This window comes from Dreissena polymorpha, chromosome 1, assembly GCF_020536995.1.
Source record: "Dreissena polymorpha isolate Duluth1 chromosome 1, UMN_Dpol_1.0, whole genome shotgun sequence".
Classification (NCBI taxonomy): Eukaryota; Metazoa; Mollusca; class Bivalvia; order Myida; family Dreissenidae; genus Dreissena; species Dreissena polymorpha.
In genome coordinates, this window is record NC_068355.1 from 82,324,581 (window position 1) to 82,338,255 (window position 13,675).

At 34.2% G+C, this 13,675-nt stretch overlaps 1 protein-coding gene across 1 annotated transcript in view; it reads left to right on the forward strand.

Moving 5' to 3' along the window:
• The window catches only part of LOC127837898 (poly(A)-specific ribonuclease PNLDC1-like), a 39,601-nt gene that overhangs the window by 15,650 nt on the left and 10,276 nt on the right, over positions 1-13,675 (forward strand). The window contains exons 9-14 of the mRNA XM_052365350.1: positions 1,977-2,068; positions 3,852-3,995; positions 7,243-7,398; positions 9,048-9,115; positions 12,815-12,882; positions 13,222-13,275. Of these exons, the coding sequence (XP_052221310.1) occupies positions 1,977-2,068; positions 3,852-3,995; positions 7,243-7,398; positions 9,048-9,115; positions 12,815-12,882; positions 13,222-13,275 (582 nt within the window). The remainder of the gene's footprint in view (positions 1-1,976; positions 2,069-3,851; positions 3,996-7,242; positions 7,399-9,047; positions 9,116-12,814; positions 12,883-13,221; positions 13,276-13,675) is intronic.

The following is a 13,675-nucleotide window of genomic DNA, read 5'->3' on the forward strand; positions in this document are numbered from 1 at the left end:
CAATCCAAACCTCGCTTGTCTATTATCACTCAGTGTTGCTTCCTCCAAACCACACTTTTCCATTATCACTCAGTGTTACCACACTGCCATTATCACTCAAGTGATACTCACTCCAAACCTCACTTGTCTATTATCACTCAGTGTTGCTCACTCCAAACAACACTTGTCCATTATCACACAGTGTTGCTCAATCCAAACCTCACTTGTCCATTATCACTCAGTGTTGCTCACTTTAAACCTCAATTGTCCATTATCACTCAGTGTTGCTCACTCCTAACCTCACTTGCCCATTATCACTTAGTGTTGCTCCCTGTAAACCTCACTTGTTTGTTATCACCAGATTTAAAGTTGATTATAACTTTTTTGTTCTCACTCACTGTTTCCCTGATTCTCACTATTCTGTTCTCACACACTTTTACTCACCCTGACTTTCACTGTTCTGTTCTCACACTCTGTTACTCACCCTGATTCTCACAATTCTGTTCTCACACACTGTTATCCTGATTTTTACTATGCTGTTTTCACATATTGTAACTCAACCTTAGTCTCACTGTTATGTTCTAACACTCTGTTTCTCACCTTGATTCTCACTGTTCTTTCCTCACCTACTGTTACCCTGATTCTCACTATGCTGTTCTTACACACTGTTACTCGCCATGACTCTTACCGTTCTTTTCACACACTCTGTTACTCACCCTGATTCTCACCAATCTGTTCTCAAACAATGCTACTCACCCTGGCTCTCACTTCTATGTTCTCACATACTGTTACTCATTCAAATTCTTGCTTGTCTGTTCTCACTTTTTGTTACTCTCACCCTTACGCTCACTTCTATGTTCTCAAACACTGTTACTCACCCTGATACTCACATCTTTTCTCACCCACATGTTATCACACACTGTTACACTGATTCTCACAGTTTTATTCTAACACAATGCTACACACCCTTCACCATGGCTCACACTGTGTTATCCCCACAAAGTAATATTCACCCTGATTCTCAATGTTCTATTCTTACATAATGTGAATCACCCTGATTCTCAATGTTATATTCTTAAATAATGTGAATCACCCTGATTCTCACTGTTCTTATCACAAACACTGTTACTCACACTGATTCTCACTGTTCTATTCTCACACACTGTAACACGCAATGATTGTCAAACATATATTCTCTCACTATATTTTGCCCTGATCTCACTGTTCTGTCCACATACACTGTTACTCACTTCAATTCTCATTTTTCTGTTCTCACACACTCTTACTCGCTCCAATTTTCACTGGTCTATTCACACACTCTTACTCATTCCAACTTTCACTAGTCTGTTTTCGATTGTTCTCAATAGGAAATAGAGAACTTACATAAGAAGATCTTCACTTGTATTGTTTCAAATGAGTATCTTACTGATCAAATACAAGAAAGTGGTTTGAAATGGATCAAATATTGATGATTTGATGATTATTTATATATGGTTTTAATACACATGTTTGTTTATATCATTTGATACTCTCACATTCCAATAACAATTTGATTGAATGTAAGTTTTCATTAAGATCAACAGCATGTTTTTTTTAGAACTGATCACATTTAAAGCTATTTTCTGTTGGGCAATCTTTTGCTTCTTTAAATACTTATCTGTGAGTTTTTGTGCAATGTCATAGTATGTATTTGGAGCCCCTTCTGCCTTATCTTTGTATTATTTCTGATCTGGGATGAGTTTGAAAATGATTGTGGTTTGTAAAGAAGCACTAACAAAAGAAGTTGGGGCAGTTTTCTTGACAGTTATCATATGTTGTGAAACCTAGTGATAATTACTTGCTCAGAACATTTTCTTTTGGTCTCAGGTGTACGCATTAGAACCTTTTGCCCTCTTGTTTAGTGGAGCATTTAAAAAGGCTTAGAGTCGGTTGATTTTTTGAAATAAAATAAGTCCTGTTTTCCTACAATTTAGAATGACTTCATATCATAATTTCAGACATGGAGAGTTTTCCTCTGTATGTGCTGAGTACAGAACTACGGGGGCGGTTTCCAACAATATGGACTACTGTAGACAGCAATCTCAAAACAGTAATAAAGTGTTTATTTTTTACTTAATTGCAAACCTATTAGTAATTAAAAAAAAAATTAAAGGAAAAATATACATGTAACAAAAATAGATTAATTACATGTATTAAAACAATATTTCTTACACGCATCAAGTATGGGATGAACAAAAATCTCTTTGTTTAGCATGGGTGTGTGTACTTAAAGAGTTTATTTACAGGCCGTCTCCCCATCTTCATGGCTGCATTAAGTACAGACCAGGGAGGGTATTCCAGAAGCTTCTTATCTTGTGGAAGTTTCCTTAAGAAATAAGTTTTCACTTAAAATAGCAGTTTTTTCCTAAATATTTAATAAATTTCTTAAGTGTTATTCAATAAATTTCTTATATTAAGAAATTCCTTAAAACTATTAGTTTTTTCCTTAAAATGTAAGTGACAAAATTCTTCCCTTAAACTCGTCCTTATATAAAGTTAAAAACACAAAAGCGTCCATTGTTTATTGACACCTATATTAATATTGACAAGCTATTTTGGAGAACTTTTTATAAAGAGTGATGTTCTATTGGTAAGTAGCCTCAACAACTCGAGTTTCTTACCGTATGCTCCCCCAAAATTTATTTGGGGGGGGGGGCATATAGTCGCCACTTCGTCTGTCCGTCTGTGTGTCCGTCCGTGCACAATTTTTGTCTGGGCTCTTCGTCAGCAACTAATGACTGGAATTCAATAAAACTTTATGGGAAGCTTCACTTCCAAGAGATGTGCATATTATCAGCGGGTTCTGGTCAGATAATTTTTCACAGAGTTATGACCCTTTGAAATTTTCTATAAAAAAATTATTGTCCCCCCAACTACTGTGCCCTCAAGACGTTTCCTTTTATCTGAATATATAGTGCAATATTGTGACAAAAAAAACTTCGGAGAGCATCACCCGTCTCCGACGGTTTCTTGTTTATAGAGTTTGTTTATAGATAGTCGGTTATAAGATAAGAAGCAACTGGAATACCACCCCTTGTTTATGAAGCATGCTAAAAGAACCATAACCTTTATACTTGGCGTGATGATCAACTGTGCTTTGCAAATAGTTTACTCTTATTATCCTTATCTTTAAATATGTCTGATGTGTTTATGGCTTTATTTAAAACATGAATGTAAGAAAACACCTTAGATATTTAATCAACAAATAATGTCATTTACAAATATAAAGATTTCATCAGTAAATTCTAAGTTTCATGCACCACTTAAATACCTTCTGCCTCACTTGAATGAAAGTGAATTCCCCATAACAAATTATTTGCTTTAATAGTTTGTCAATGATGAGTTTTAATATTTTGTGTAAAGTTTTGAAGGATGGTTGATGATAAAATACTTGCAATTTCGCATAATAAATATTATTTGACTGTTTTTATCTAATATTGAAAATGTATTATTAGATTTTAAGATTTAAAACACTTCAAAGAAACGTGCGTAGTTAGCTGACTGCTGTAATATGACTTATAGTGATGAAAGCTGCTGAAAATCTTACAAAGAACCAAATGTGTTGCATTCTGAGAAAACTGGGCATAATGCATGTGCGTAAAGTGTCGTCCCAGATTAGCCTGTGCAGTCCATACAGGCTAATCGGGGACGACACTTTCCGCTTTTATTACATTTTTCATTTAAATGAAGTCTCTTCTTAGCAAAAATCAAATTAAGGCAGAAAGTGTTGTCCCTGATTAGCCTGCACAGGCTAATCTGGGACGACACTTTATGCACATGCATTATGCCCAGTTTTCTCAGAACACGACTCAAACATTTTGATACTTTTTCAGATTGAGGTCCAACGTATTGATCAGGGCGAGCGTGAGAAGAGGGAGTCTGAAGAGCTGACCAATCAGAAGCAGCAGGAAGAACAGCTGGTGCAGAGGATGCTGGGATTTACACGGGTGTTCAGAGTCATGAAACAGTGCAAGAAGGTAACATTTGAAACAGAAATAAATATGAACATTTTAAAGGGGCCAGGACACCCAATTCTGTCATTTTTAGTTGTTCTTGTAGCGAACACTATTGTTGTTACTGAAAATTTAAAGTCGGTTTAGGCTTATCTACGGAAAGCCTACTACCCGCCACACATGCCGTATCCGTGCGAGAAAGAGTTGTATAATTTATGCAAGAGGTTTGAGTTCTCCAACCATATTTATTCACAAATGGAAACATTACATGAATATCGTGTTAAATGTAATAGTTTTGAACGGAGTTTATATAGAAAAGAATCAATAAACAATTATTGCATTATACCTGTCGCGGAAGAGATTGTTTATGAATGATAAAAATAGTCCACTTTCTGCTGCGTCTTCATGACGTAGTATTTTTCTCCCCTCATTCATAATCTGAGGCCATTAATAGATGCGGCTGCCAATAAACAAGGGAGAGTCCAATTGCACGGGTGATAACAATGCAATAGTATAAGGTTAGGCTTGTTTATATTCTCAATTTATAAAACAATAACTTCAGGGATACGATAGACAACAACAAAAATGCTTCATCATCGCTAAAACCAAATATAAAAAAAAAAAAAATATAACACAATTGATCTGTTTCGTAACCTCGTTCATGCTTCTACAGCGGGATTTCTGGGAAACGTTCTTTTGTTCTCAAAAGATAGAGGCGATCTTTTGTATTTACGGGTGCTAACAAAGCAATAGTAGAAGGTTAAGCTTGTTTATATTCACAGTTCTCAATTTATAAAACGTTTTACATGAGTTCACCAATTACTACAGGTATGCTATAGACAACCTCAAAAATGCTTTATAATCGATAAAATCGAAAACAACTAAATATAAAAAGATATATCTTATTAAAATGTAGTCTGCGTAAACGCTGACTTTGAAATAAAGTTTGCAATTTACTTTTCTAAATAAATAAATTAAATGAAAACAAAAGTTTAACTATTGCGTGTTTTTTTCACTTGGAAGTTGCATATTCACCACATGAAATGTGTGTTATCATTGTCAAACCACAAATTAGTGTAAGAAGATAAAAAATATACTACGGGATTGCACATCATATGTGTCCTCACATGCCTAATTATGAGTATATTTCTTCACTGTCAAAATATATCGTATGTTAATATTTTTGATTTTAACGCAGTTTTCTTTCGACACATAAAATCACACTTTCATAGCTGCTTCATGCGAAAATGGGTCTTATGCGTTTCAACCAGCGTTTCTTAAACCCAACGTGCATTTGCGCAGTCAGGTCAGAGGCAATGCTGTTCGCTATTAAAATCACTGAATATGCTATCGTCTCATTATGTATCTCCTGACCAGACTGAGAGATACGCAGGCTGAGTGGGCTATATGTATGATGGGTGCATATGGAATAAGACCCACTTCGCATGAAAGGGTCATTAAAAATCTCATTGTGAATTGTAAATGGCACATTTTGGCACAACGCTTTTCGATACAAAATTGGATTCAAAATATAAACTTTAAAATAAGGGCAGCCTAAACAGGCGTTCAGGAACGATTTCCAGACGTGCTGACCGAGTAAGGCAAACATTGTGGTTGGATAATTAAACGATTTTCCTCTTATCATGACACTATACTATTTCTCTAATGATTGTTTTCTCATCTTGAAAGCAAAACTGAAATTCTGCGAGATGGAATTTAACGCGCAATTTTAACTGGGCCGCAATTTGTGTCGTTTGAACATACAGAGAGTAGTCCGGAATTCCTTACACTGAACAGTGCTACATCATTTGCGCTGAGCACAGACACAGTCATGTAGCCAAAGTTCAGAGGTTTTTTCTCGAATCAGCCTATGAAATATTCGAAAATATTCATGCGTGTCTTCTGGCGTTATGTAAAAGTCAATAAGATGAAAAGCTGGGTAAAACAGCTACGCCGAAAAGCGCATTATTGCTCTATACCCATGTTGAGTCAGAGTTGTTGACACTGTGTGAACTGCAAGGGTAACAAGTAATACATAAACATCAATGTACAGGTCAACAGGGTGTCTTGATGACTACCTAATTCATGAGTAAAAAGTATTGCTAGCAGATTTATTTTTTATTTATTTTCATCAATGATCTTATTGTATATTTTGAATTTGTATATGGTGTTAAAAATTAAAAGTTCTGTACAGGGAATTTTTATCATGAAATTATATTCTTAGTGAGATAGGTATTCGATATTCCAACAATATTCATTTAATATGATGGTGATAGCAAATTGTGTTTCTATTCAGTTCTCATTTCCATTTTCATCATACTTTCTATGCTTTCAGAACGTCAAAAAGGGCCATGTTGTTGTTATTTTGTCTAAGTTATCTCTTTGAAATAAATAGGATGATAAAAAGTGCACACAAAGCTCGACCTGTGCGTTATGACACATTCTTTATAAATTTGAATGGTGTGTGCTAATTTTAAACTTGCGATAAATTTTGAAAAATGAATTGTGTCTTAAATTATGCAATAGCGAACAACTTCAGTGCCTTCATTATACCCTTCAGATTTTCATTAGTGGATAGTAGATATGTGTTGTGAATTTCCAGATAAGCTCAATCTGTCTTATAGTTTCATCCATTTCTGTGGATATAGCCGCCCCGTGTTTGGAATTTAAACTTCTTTTTTAATTGAATTGATTAACTGTATTTAGAAAATTCTATCACAGAGATTTCTGTTTAATATGCCACCTGTTTTGTAAATTATATGTCCTTAATATTGTTTCAAAAACGTACAATTTGAAATCAAAAGTCACATTTTTGTTAAAATGTTGGATAATTAAACGATTTTCCTCTTATCATGAAACTATACTATTTCTGTTCTGTTTCTATTGTTCATTCAGTACAGAAAGACAATTGAACGCAAGTTGCTGAATATACATATTCCCAGAATATGAAGTTTAAAAGGGTGTTATATTGGAGGAGCTCTGTTGGTTGGTCAGTGGGTTGGTTTGACCGTCTGGGCACATACAATGTAACTCTTTTGTGGATTTAACTGCTTATACATTTCCATGTATTTGTTTTGAAACTTTCAATATATGTATATCATTCACATGAAGTTTTATGCTGTTTGCACATAGCCATTTAAGCTTTGCTTCTGAGAGGGAAAGGGTTAATCAGCTAACCGAGAAGGCGTAAGTAAATTTACAGACTGCCATGAAATACTGTTAAATACATCATGGAATCCATATAAAACAACAAGCAATAATTTATCTTCAGCCACTTATTGGCCACAACAACTTGATGGACCTGATGCTTGTGTATGACAAGTTCCACCTTCCACTGCCTGCGTCCTACACAGAGTTCAAATCTCAGCTGCACGCTATCTTCCCCTGGATCTACGACACCAAACATGTCATTTTCCGCATGAGAGGGGTGGGTACTGATTGTTTGATAAGAATATAATTCCCCTCTTGGAATTTAGTGCGAAGGAGTTGTTCTGTTTGTTTGTCGGTTAGTCAATTTTATTAACATTACAAAACATGTATTAAATCATTAGGTAGATGTGCACGACACTTTTAACATTCTTGTGATCCACAGCTTTATAAGCTATTCCTCTGTTAATGTTGCCAACAGAGTGTTACTGAGCTATTAATAATGTTTGAGTGAGAACTGGGTAGGGATTTCTATTCAAAAGGGTGGAATAATGCAGTAATAATATAGAAATAAAACATCTGGGTTTATTTTTTTCACTTTGGGTGGTGGCAATAACCTGTGAAATTGGAAACTCAAACACCAATTTATGTTCTCCATATCATTATAATTTGATATTAAGTCAAAATAAATGTAAATATGGTGAAAAAATGAGAAGTTGTTTCAATAAAAATGACTCATTAAATATATAAAATAGTATAATAGTGTGAATAGGTGACTGTAATGAAGTCTGAAAAAATAGTGAAATACAACAATATTGTAAAATTAAATGACCAGAATGTTACAATTGTTTTATTAAATTACCTTATAATAGTTTAACTTTGAGTACCGTAATTACTCTAAGTTTTCGGACACTCTTAAGTTTTTGGACTACCTCTTTTTCAGCAAAAACAATTATTTTTCATGGCTCTTAATTTTTGGACATACTGTCTTCGTCCATAATTAATGTCTCTTAATTTTCGGACAGTATATTTTACCTCCCTATTCTACAGACTTCGGCCCTGTTTTTGCTTATCTCGTGACACTCAGATCAAGGTTTTTAACAACTGGATAGAGGTCATAAAACCTGGCAGATGCATGCATGAGTGCAATTGATCATTGCATTCGCGTTATTGGGTAAATTACCATGTATACTGGTAGAAAATAAGGGATTTACCCAACAGCATTTGAAACAGTGTCGCACTTTTAAGGAAGCAAAATGTTTTCTGTTTTTACTTGTTTGTTCTAGATGATTTCAGGCAAGAGTAAGCAAAGCTGTGAAGTTGTGCTTATTGTTTTAAGCAGAAAAAAAAATCACAAGACAATTATTGTAAATTGATTGATTGCTTTTATTTCAATATAATTATAATTTTCGGACACCTTAATTTTTCTCTCTAAATGTTTGGACACCTGTAATTTTTTTATATTTTTAGTATATAAATTATCGGACACAATTTTGTTTTTAAATGTCCAAAAACTTAGAGTAATTACGGTATATTGTGTATTTTATGTAAAATTGTTGTGAACAATTTAAATAGTAAATAGAACCTAAAAATTGCATTAAAAATGACTAAATAGTGTGAAATTGTGCAACTATGTGATTAAAATGCAAATGGGATTGCATTTGATGTTATAAGTTTCCCCCTTAAACTGTTCCCATTAGTGTTTAAAACATCTTTCTATCTACCTGACGATTTAATAAGCATGAAGACTTGCAGTTATATTTATTGTTAAAAAAATCGGGCAGTTCTTAATAAAAGGTTAAATCTATTTATGTGTTTTTTCAGGGGTTATGTTCAATTTTGTTTGAAATTGTTCCAATATTAAAATTTTATGTTCCATTTGTGTTTTAATTCACTTGTTCAGATAATGCATATAAACATTTTTAATAGGCCATTACGGAGGACACAGGACTGCTGCAGAAAACCTCTTTATCAGAGATATACAAAGAACTGGACAGGTACTGAGTGAGAAGTGACCTTTAATGCACAGCTTTATATAATGAGTGGATAGTTTAACAACATGTCTTTATACATGTACTATCTCACATAAATCACATATTTCAATGATAATTTTACAATACTACAGCCCTTTAATTATTTGTGTGGAGGGGCAGAGTATTTCTTCAGGTACATTTTATTTTCGCTTTGAGACCAGTTTTTAGCTCACCTGAGCTCAACGTGCTCATGGTGAGCTTTTGTGATCGCCTTTTGTCCGTCGCCCGTTGTGCGACGTCAACATTTGCCTTGTTCACTCTCTAGAGGCCACATTTATTTCCAATCTTCATGAAATTTGGTCAGTAGATTAGTCTCAATGATATCTTGGATGAGTTCGAAAATGGTTACGTTTGCTTGAAAAACATGGCTGCCAAGGGGCGGGGCATTTTTCCTTATATGGCTATAGCAAAATCTTGTTAAGACTCTAGAGGCCACATTTTTGTCCGATCCTCATAAAACTTGGTCAGAAGATTCAACCCTATAATATCTTGGACGAGTTCGAAAATGATGTCGTTTGGTTGAAAAACATGGCCGCAAGGGGGCGGGGCATTTTTCCTTATATGGCTATAGTGAAACCTTGTTAACACTCTAGAGGCCACATTTATTTTCCGATCTTCATGAAACTTGCTCAGAAGATTTGTCCCAATGATATCATGGATGAGTTCAGAAATGGTAACCTTTGCTTGAAAAACATGGCTGCCAAGGGGCGGTAGTTTTCTCTATATGTATATAGTGAAAACAGTCTAGCCATAATGTTAAAGAAAGATAACATGTACATACTTTCTAATAGTTAAGTAATAGTTAACTACCGTGTATAAACCTGGGACTTCTTTCATAAAATGTGGTGTACATAAAGACAGAAGTTTGCATAAAATCTCATAAAATAAATGTACATGTACTAATGCACTGTAGAGCCTTATCTTTGATCTTTACTGATAAGCCAAGTTAACCTACTGTGTTTTGGTGTATTTAGCGGACTACTGTGCTATGAAACTGTTCCATGGCAACCTTGTTATTTGGCATTTTCTAAATTATAAAGACTCTTTTGATTGAAATAACTTTTGTAAATTCGTCTTATTTTTTACATCTGAGTAACTGGAGTTTTCCACTCTCCATAAATTGTGTTCTTTTGATTAAGTTAGACTAATTTTATAAACTAAATTTTTGAAGCAACTTCTAGACTAACAGAAACTAATATTTATATCAGGTTTTTTGACAGATTGTGAACTTCTTGGCCGCCAGGGTGGTGGGGGGTATTTCCCTTATACATGTATTTATTTAGTAAAAAAAGCTTGTGAACACTCTAAAAGTTGTATTGTTTGCCTAATCATCATATTTTTCTTTAAACATCGACTTTATAAATATCTCGGACGAGTTCCAAAATGGTCATGATGGGTGGAAAAACATGGCCGCCGGGGGGGGGGGGGGGGAGTAATTGTTTTCTTTGTTTTTATTCTTTCAATAATAATTCTTTAAATTACAATTTGTAATAACTTTTAAATTCATTGATGATAGTTAACGAACGATCGAATGTGTAAAATGTGTGTTGACTCAATCATAAGAAAAAGCAATAGAAAATGAAAAGCACATGATACATGTTGTGTTATTTTTCGTTTAACTTTTATTAATGTGCTTTTACAGTGAAATACAATATTGAAGAATTCTTTTATACAGGAGAAAAAGCGAACGTGGAGCAAACTTAACTGTCTATGCATGCACCTTGATTTCTCTTTAAACTTGATTATGAGTGATAAATATATGCCACATCATGTCATAAGTCTCTCTTGTGTGTGTGTGTGTGTCTTGATTTTTCGGAAACATTCTTTAACCCAGTTGTGGTCAATGAAAATTCTTGTTAATTCTTGTTTTAATTGTGTTCTTCCATACACTAACGAACACTCTTAATAAGACTATGAAAGGTCAGAGTTTCATTTTAGCGGTACCGGCTAAATAGGTTTCGTGTTTAGCATTAAAGCTAATAAATATTTCAAATGTATATATAAGTATTAAGCACTTAATTATGTATCCGAATATTCTTTCACAGGGAAAATTGTTCCTACGCTAATTTTGACAAGGCGGACATTAGTTCATACGTTGTTTTAACTACCCGGGCATTCATTCCCTTGCTATTAAGACATCCCGGACAATCGTCCCAACATTATTTTACAGACCGGATATATATACTCCTACATAGTTTTAACGCCCAGAATTCTGCATTTTGGCAAATTACAGATCTCAGTTTAAGGTCGATATATTTGATTATGTTATAACATTATCATTCTCATGATCACGATAAAATCTTACAACATTTTAAAATATACACAATATTAAATATACACAAAATATGAGAACATTATTTTTAACTATTTCAATAACGACATATTAAAATACCGGATAAAATTCCCAGAGTGCCATATTATTTTGTTAAAATTTGATAATAATGACCGGGATAGCAATTATTCAGGAACGAATCTCCGGGCTGTCCAAATAACCAAGGCACGAATGTCCAGGCTGTCAAAATTATGTAGGAACCATTAGGTGCATTGTGCATTGTCAAAATAACGAAGGCACGAATGTTCAGGTTGTCAAAAACATAGGGACGAATTTCCGCTTGTGTGAAAAATAGGCTAGGACAAATGTCCAGCATTCACTGTAGTATTATGATTAAAACTGGCTTATATCTATACAGTATTTAGTGTGAGTATTTGGCGTTGCATTAGTCTTAGAAAATATACTGTTTGTTGAAAAACATGGCCGCCAGGTGGCGGGGCATTTTTCCTAATATGGCTATAGAAAAACCTTGTGAACACTCTAGAGGCCACATTTATTTTCCGATCTTCATGAAACTTGCTCAGAAGATTTGTCCCACTGATATCTTGGATAAGTTCAAAAATGGTAACCTTTGCTTGAAAAACATGGCTGCCAAGGGGCGGGGCATTTTTCCTTATATGGCAATAAATGGCTATAGTAAAATCTTGTGAACACTCTAGAGGCCACATTTATTGTCCAATCTTCATGAAATTTGGTCAGAAGATTGGTCTCAATAACATCTTGGAGGACTTCGAAAATAATTATGTTTGCTTGAAAAAATGGCTTCCAAGGGGCGGGGCATTTTTCCTTATATGGCTATAGTAAAATCTTGTAAACTTCAAGAGGCCACATTTACGTCCGATCTTCATGAAACTTGGTCAGGAGATTCATCCCGATAATATCTTGGAAGAGTTTAAAAATGATGCCGGTTGGTTGAAAAACATTGCTGCCAGGGGGCGGGGCATTTTTCCTTATATGGCTATAGTAAAACCTTGTTAACACTCTAGAGGCCACATTTATTTTCTGATCTTCGTGAAACTTGGTCAGAAGATTTGTCGTAATAATATCTTGTTATCTCAGGTGAGCGACTTTGGGCCTTTCAGGCCCTCTTGTTTTATTATGCCAGTAAAATTTGTCCAGAGGACCACTATTAATATATCTAAAAATTGACAATTAACAAAGAGTTTAACATACATTTGTGTAACCAATCATTTAAGAATATTATCATTTTGTGCACAAACATATTGCTGTATCCGCACTGGACATTTCCTTGTTTGCATGCCTGATGATCTTTAATAAATTAATGCAATCTTCAAATTACAATGCATACCATGTTTGTTCCCTGTTTGCAGTGATAAAGGCAGAGACCTGGTGATATTTCCTCCTGCAGTTATGCATGCAGAAGGCCACACTAAATACAGTATGACCTCTTCAATTATGCTATTATTATTTCAATTAATTACTGTATCTAAACTCTTGTCTAGTCATAGGTATGCTGAAATGTATAACGACTTGAAGTATTAAAAAAAAGACAATTTCGATATTCTTATATTATTTGCACAAACTTGTTTTTGTCTAAGCACATTAGTTTTTTATTTTGTGTGCACAGGTTATTTTATTTTGCATAAAAAGGTGATATTAATTCTAACACATGAACCACTTGACAGACAAAATATTGAGACAATGGTCGGCTAGAAAACTACTGCTTTTACACCAATTCAATATTTGCCTATACAATCTGCACATGTCTGTTTTCTAGATGGAGATTCTCTGCCCCATGAAGCTGGGTTCGATGCCTTCATGTGTGGATTTGGTATGTAGCAATGCATCAATGTATATTAGTTTTTTGCAAAGCTTGAAATAAAATTATTTAACAATATTGTACCTAATATATATTTCATCTTCTTTATGTGACGCATTTATATCTATGAACAACAATAGAGGAAATTAAGAGTTTATGAATCGGCCACTAGCTGTTTTTTTATGTCATATCACCCCCTGGGTTACACTTTGTGTATTTGCACTCTGCAGTAGTGATTTAGTATATTTCAATAGCAATTGTTTAAATATATAAAAAAAATATGTTATGAATTATAATAATCTTACATTATATATCAAACTTATAAATGTACATATGTTCCAGTTTATAGCTGTTACTGAAAGTGTTATATAATTTTCGTCAATGTGTGAAAGTTTTGTTAGGGTTCTTGATT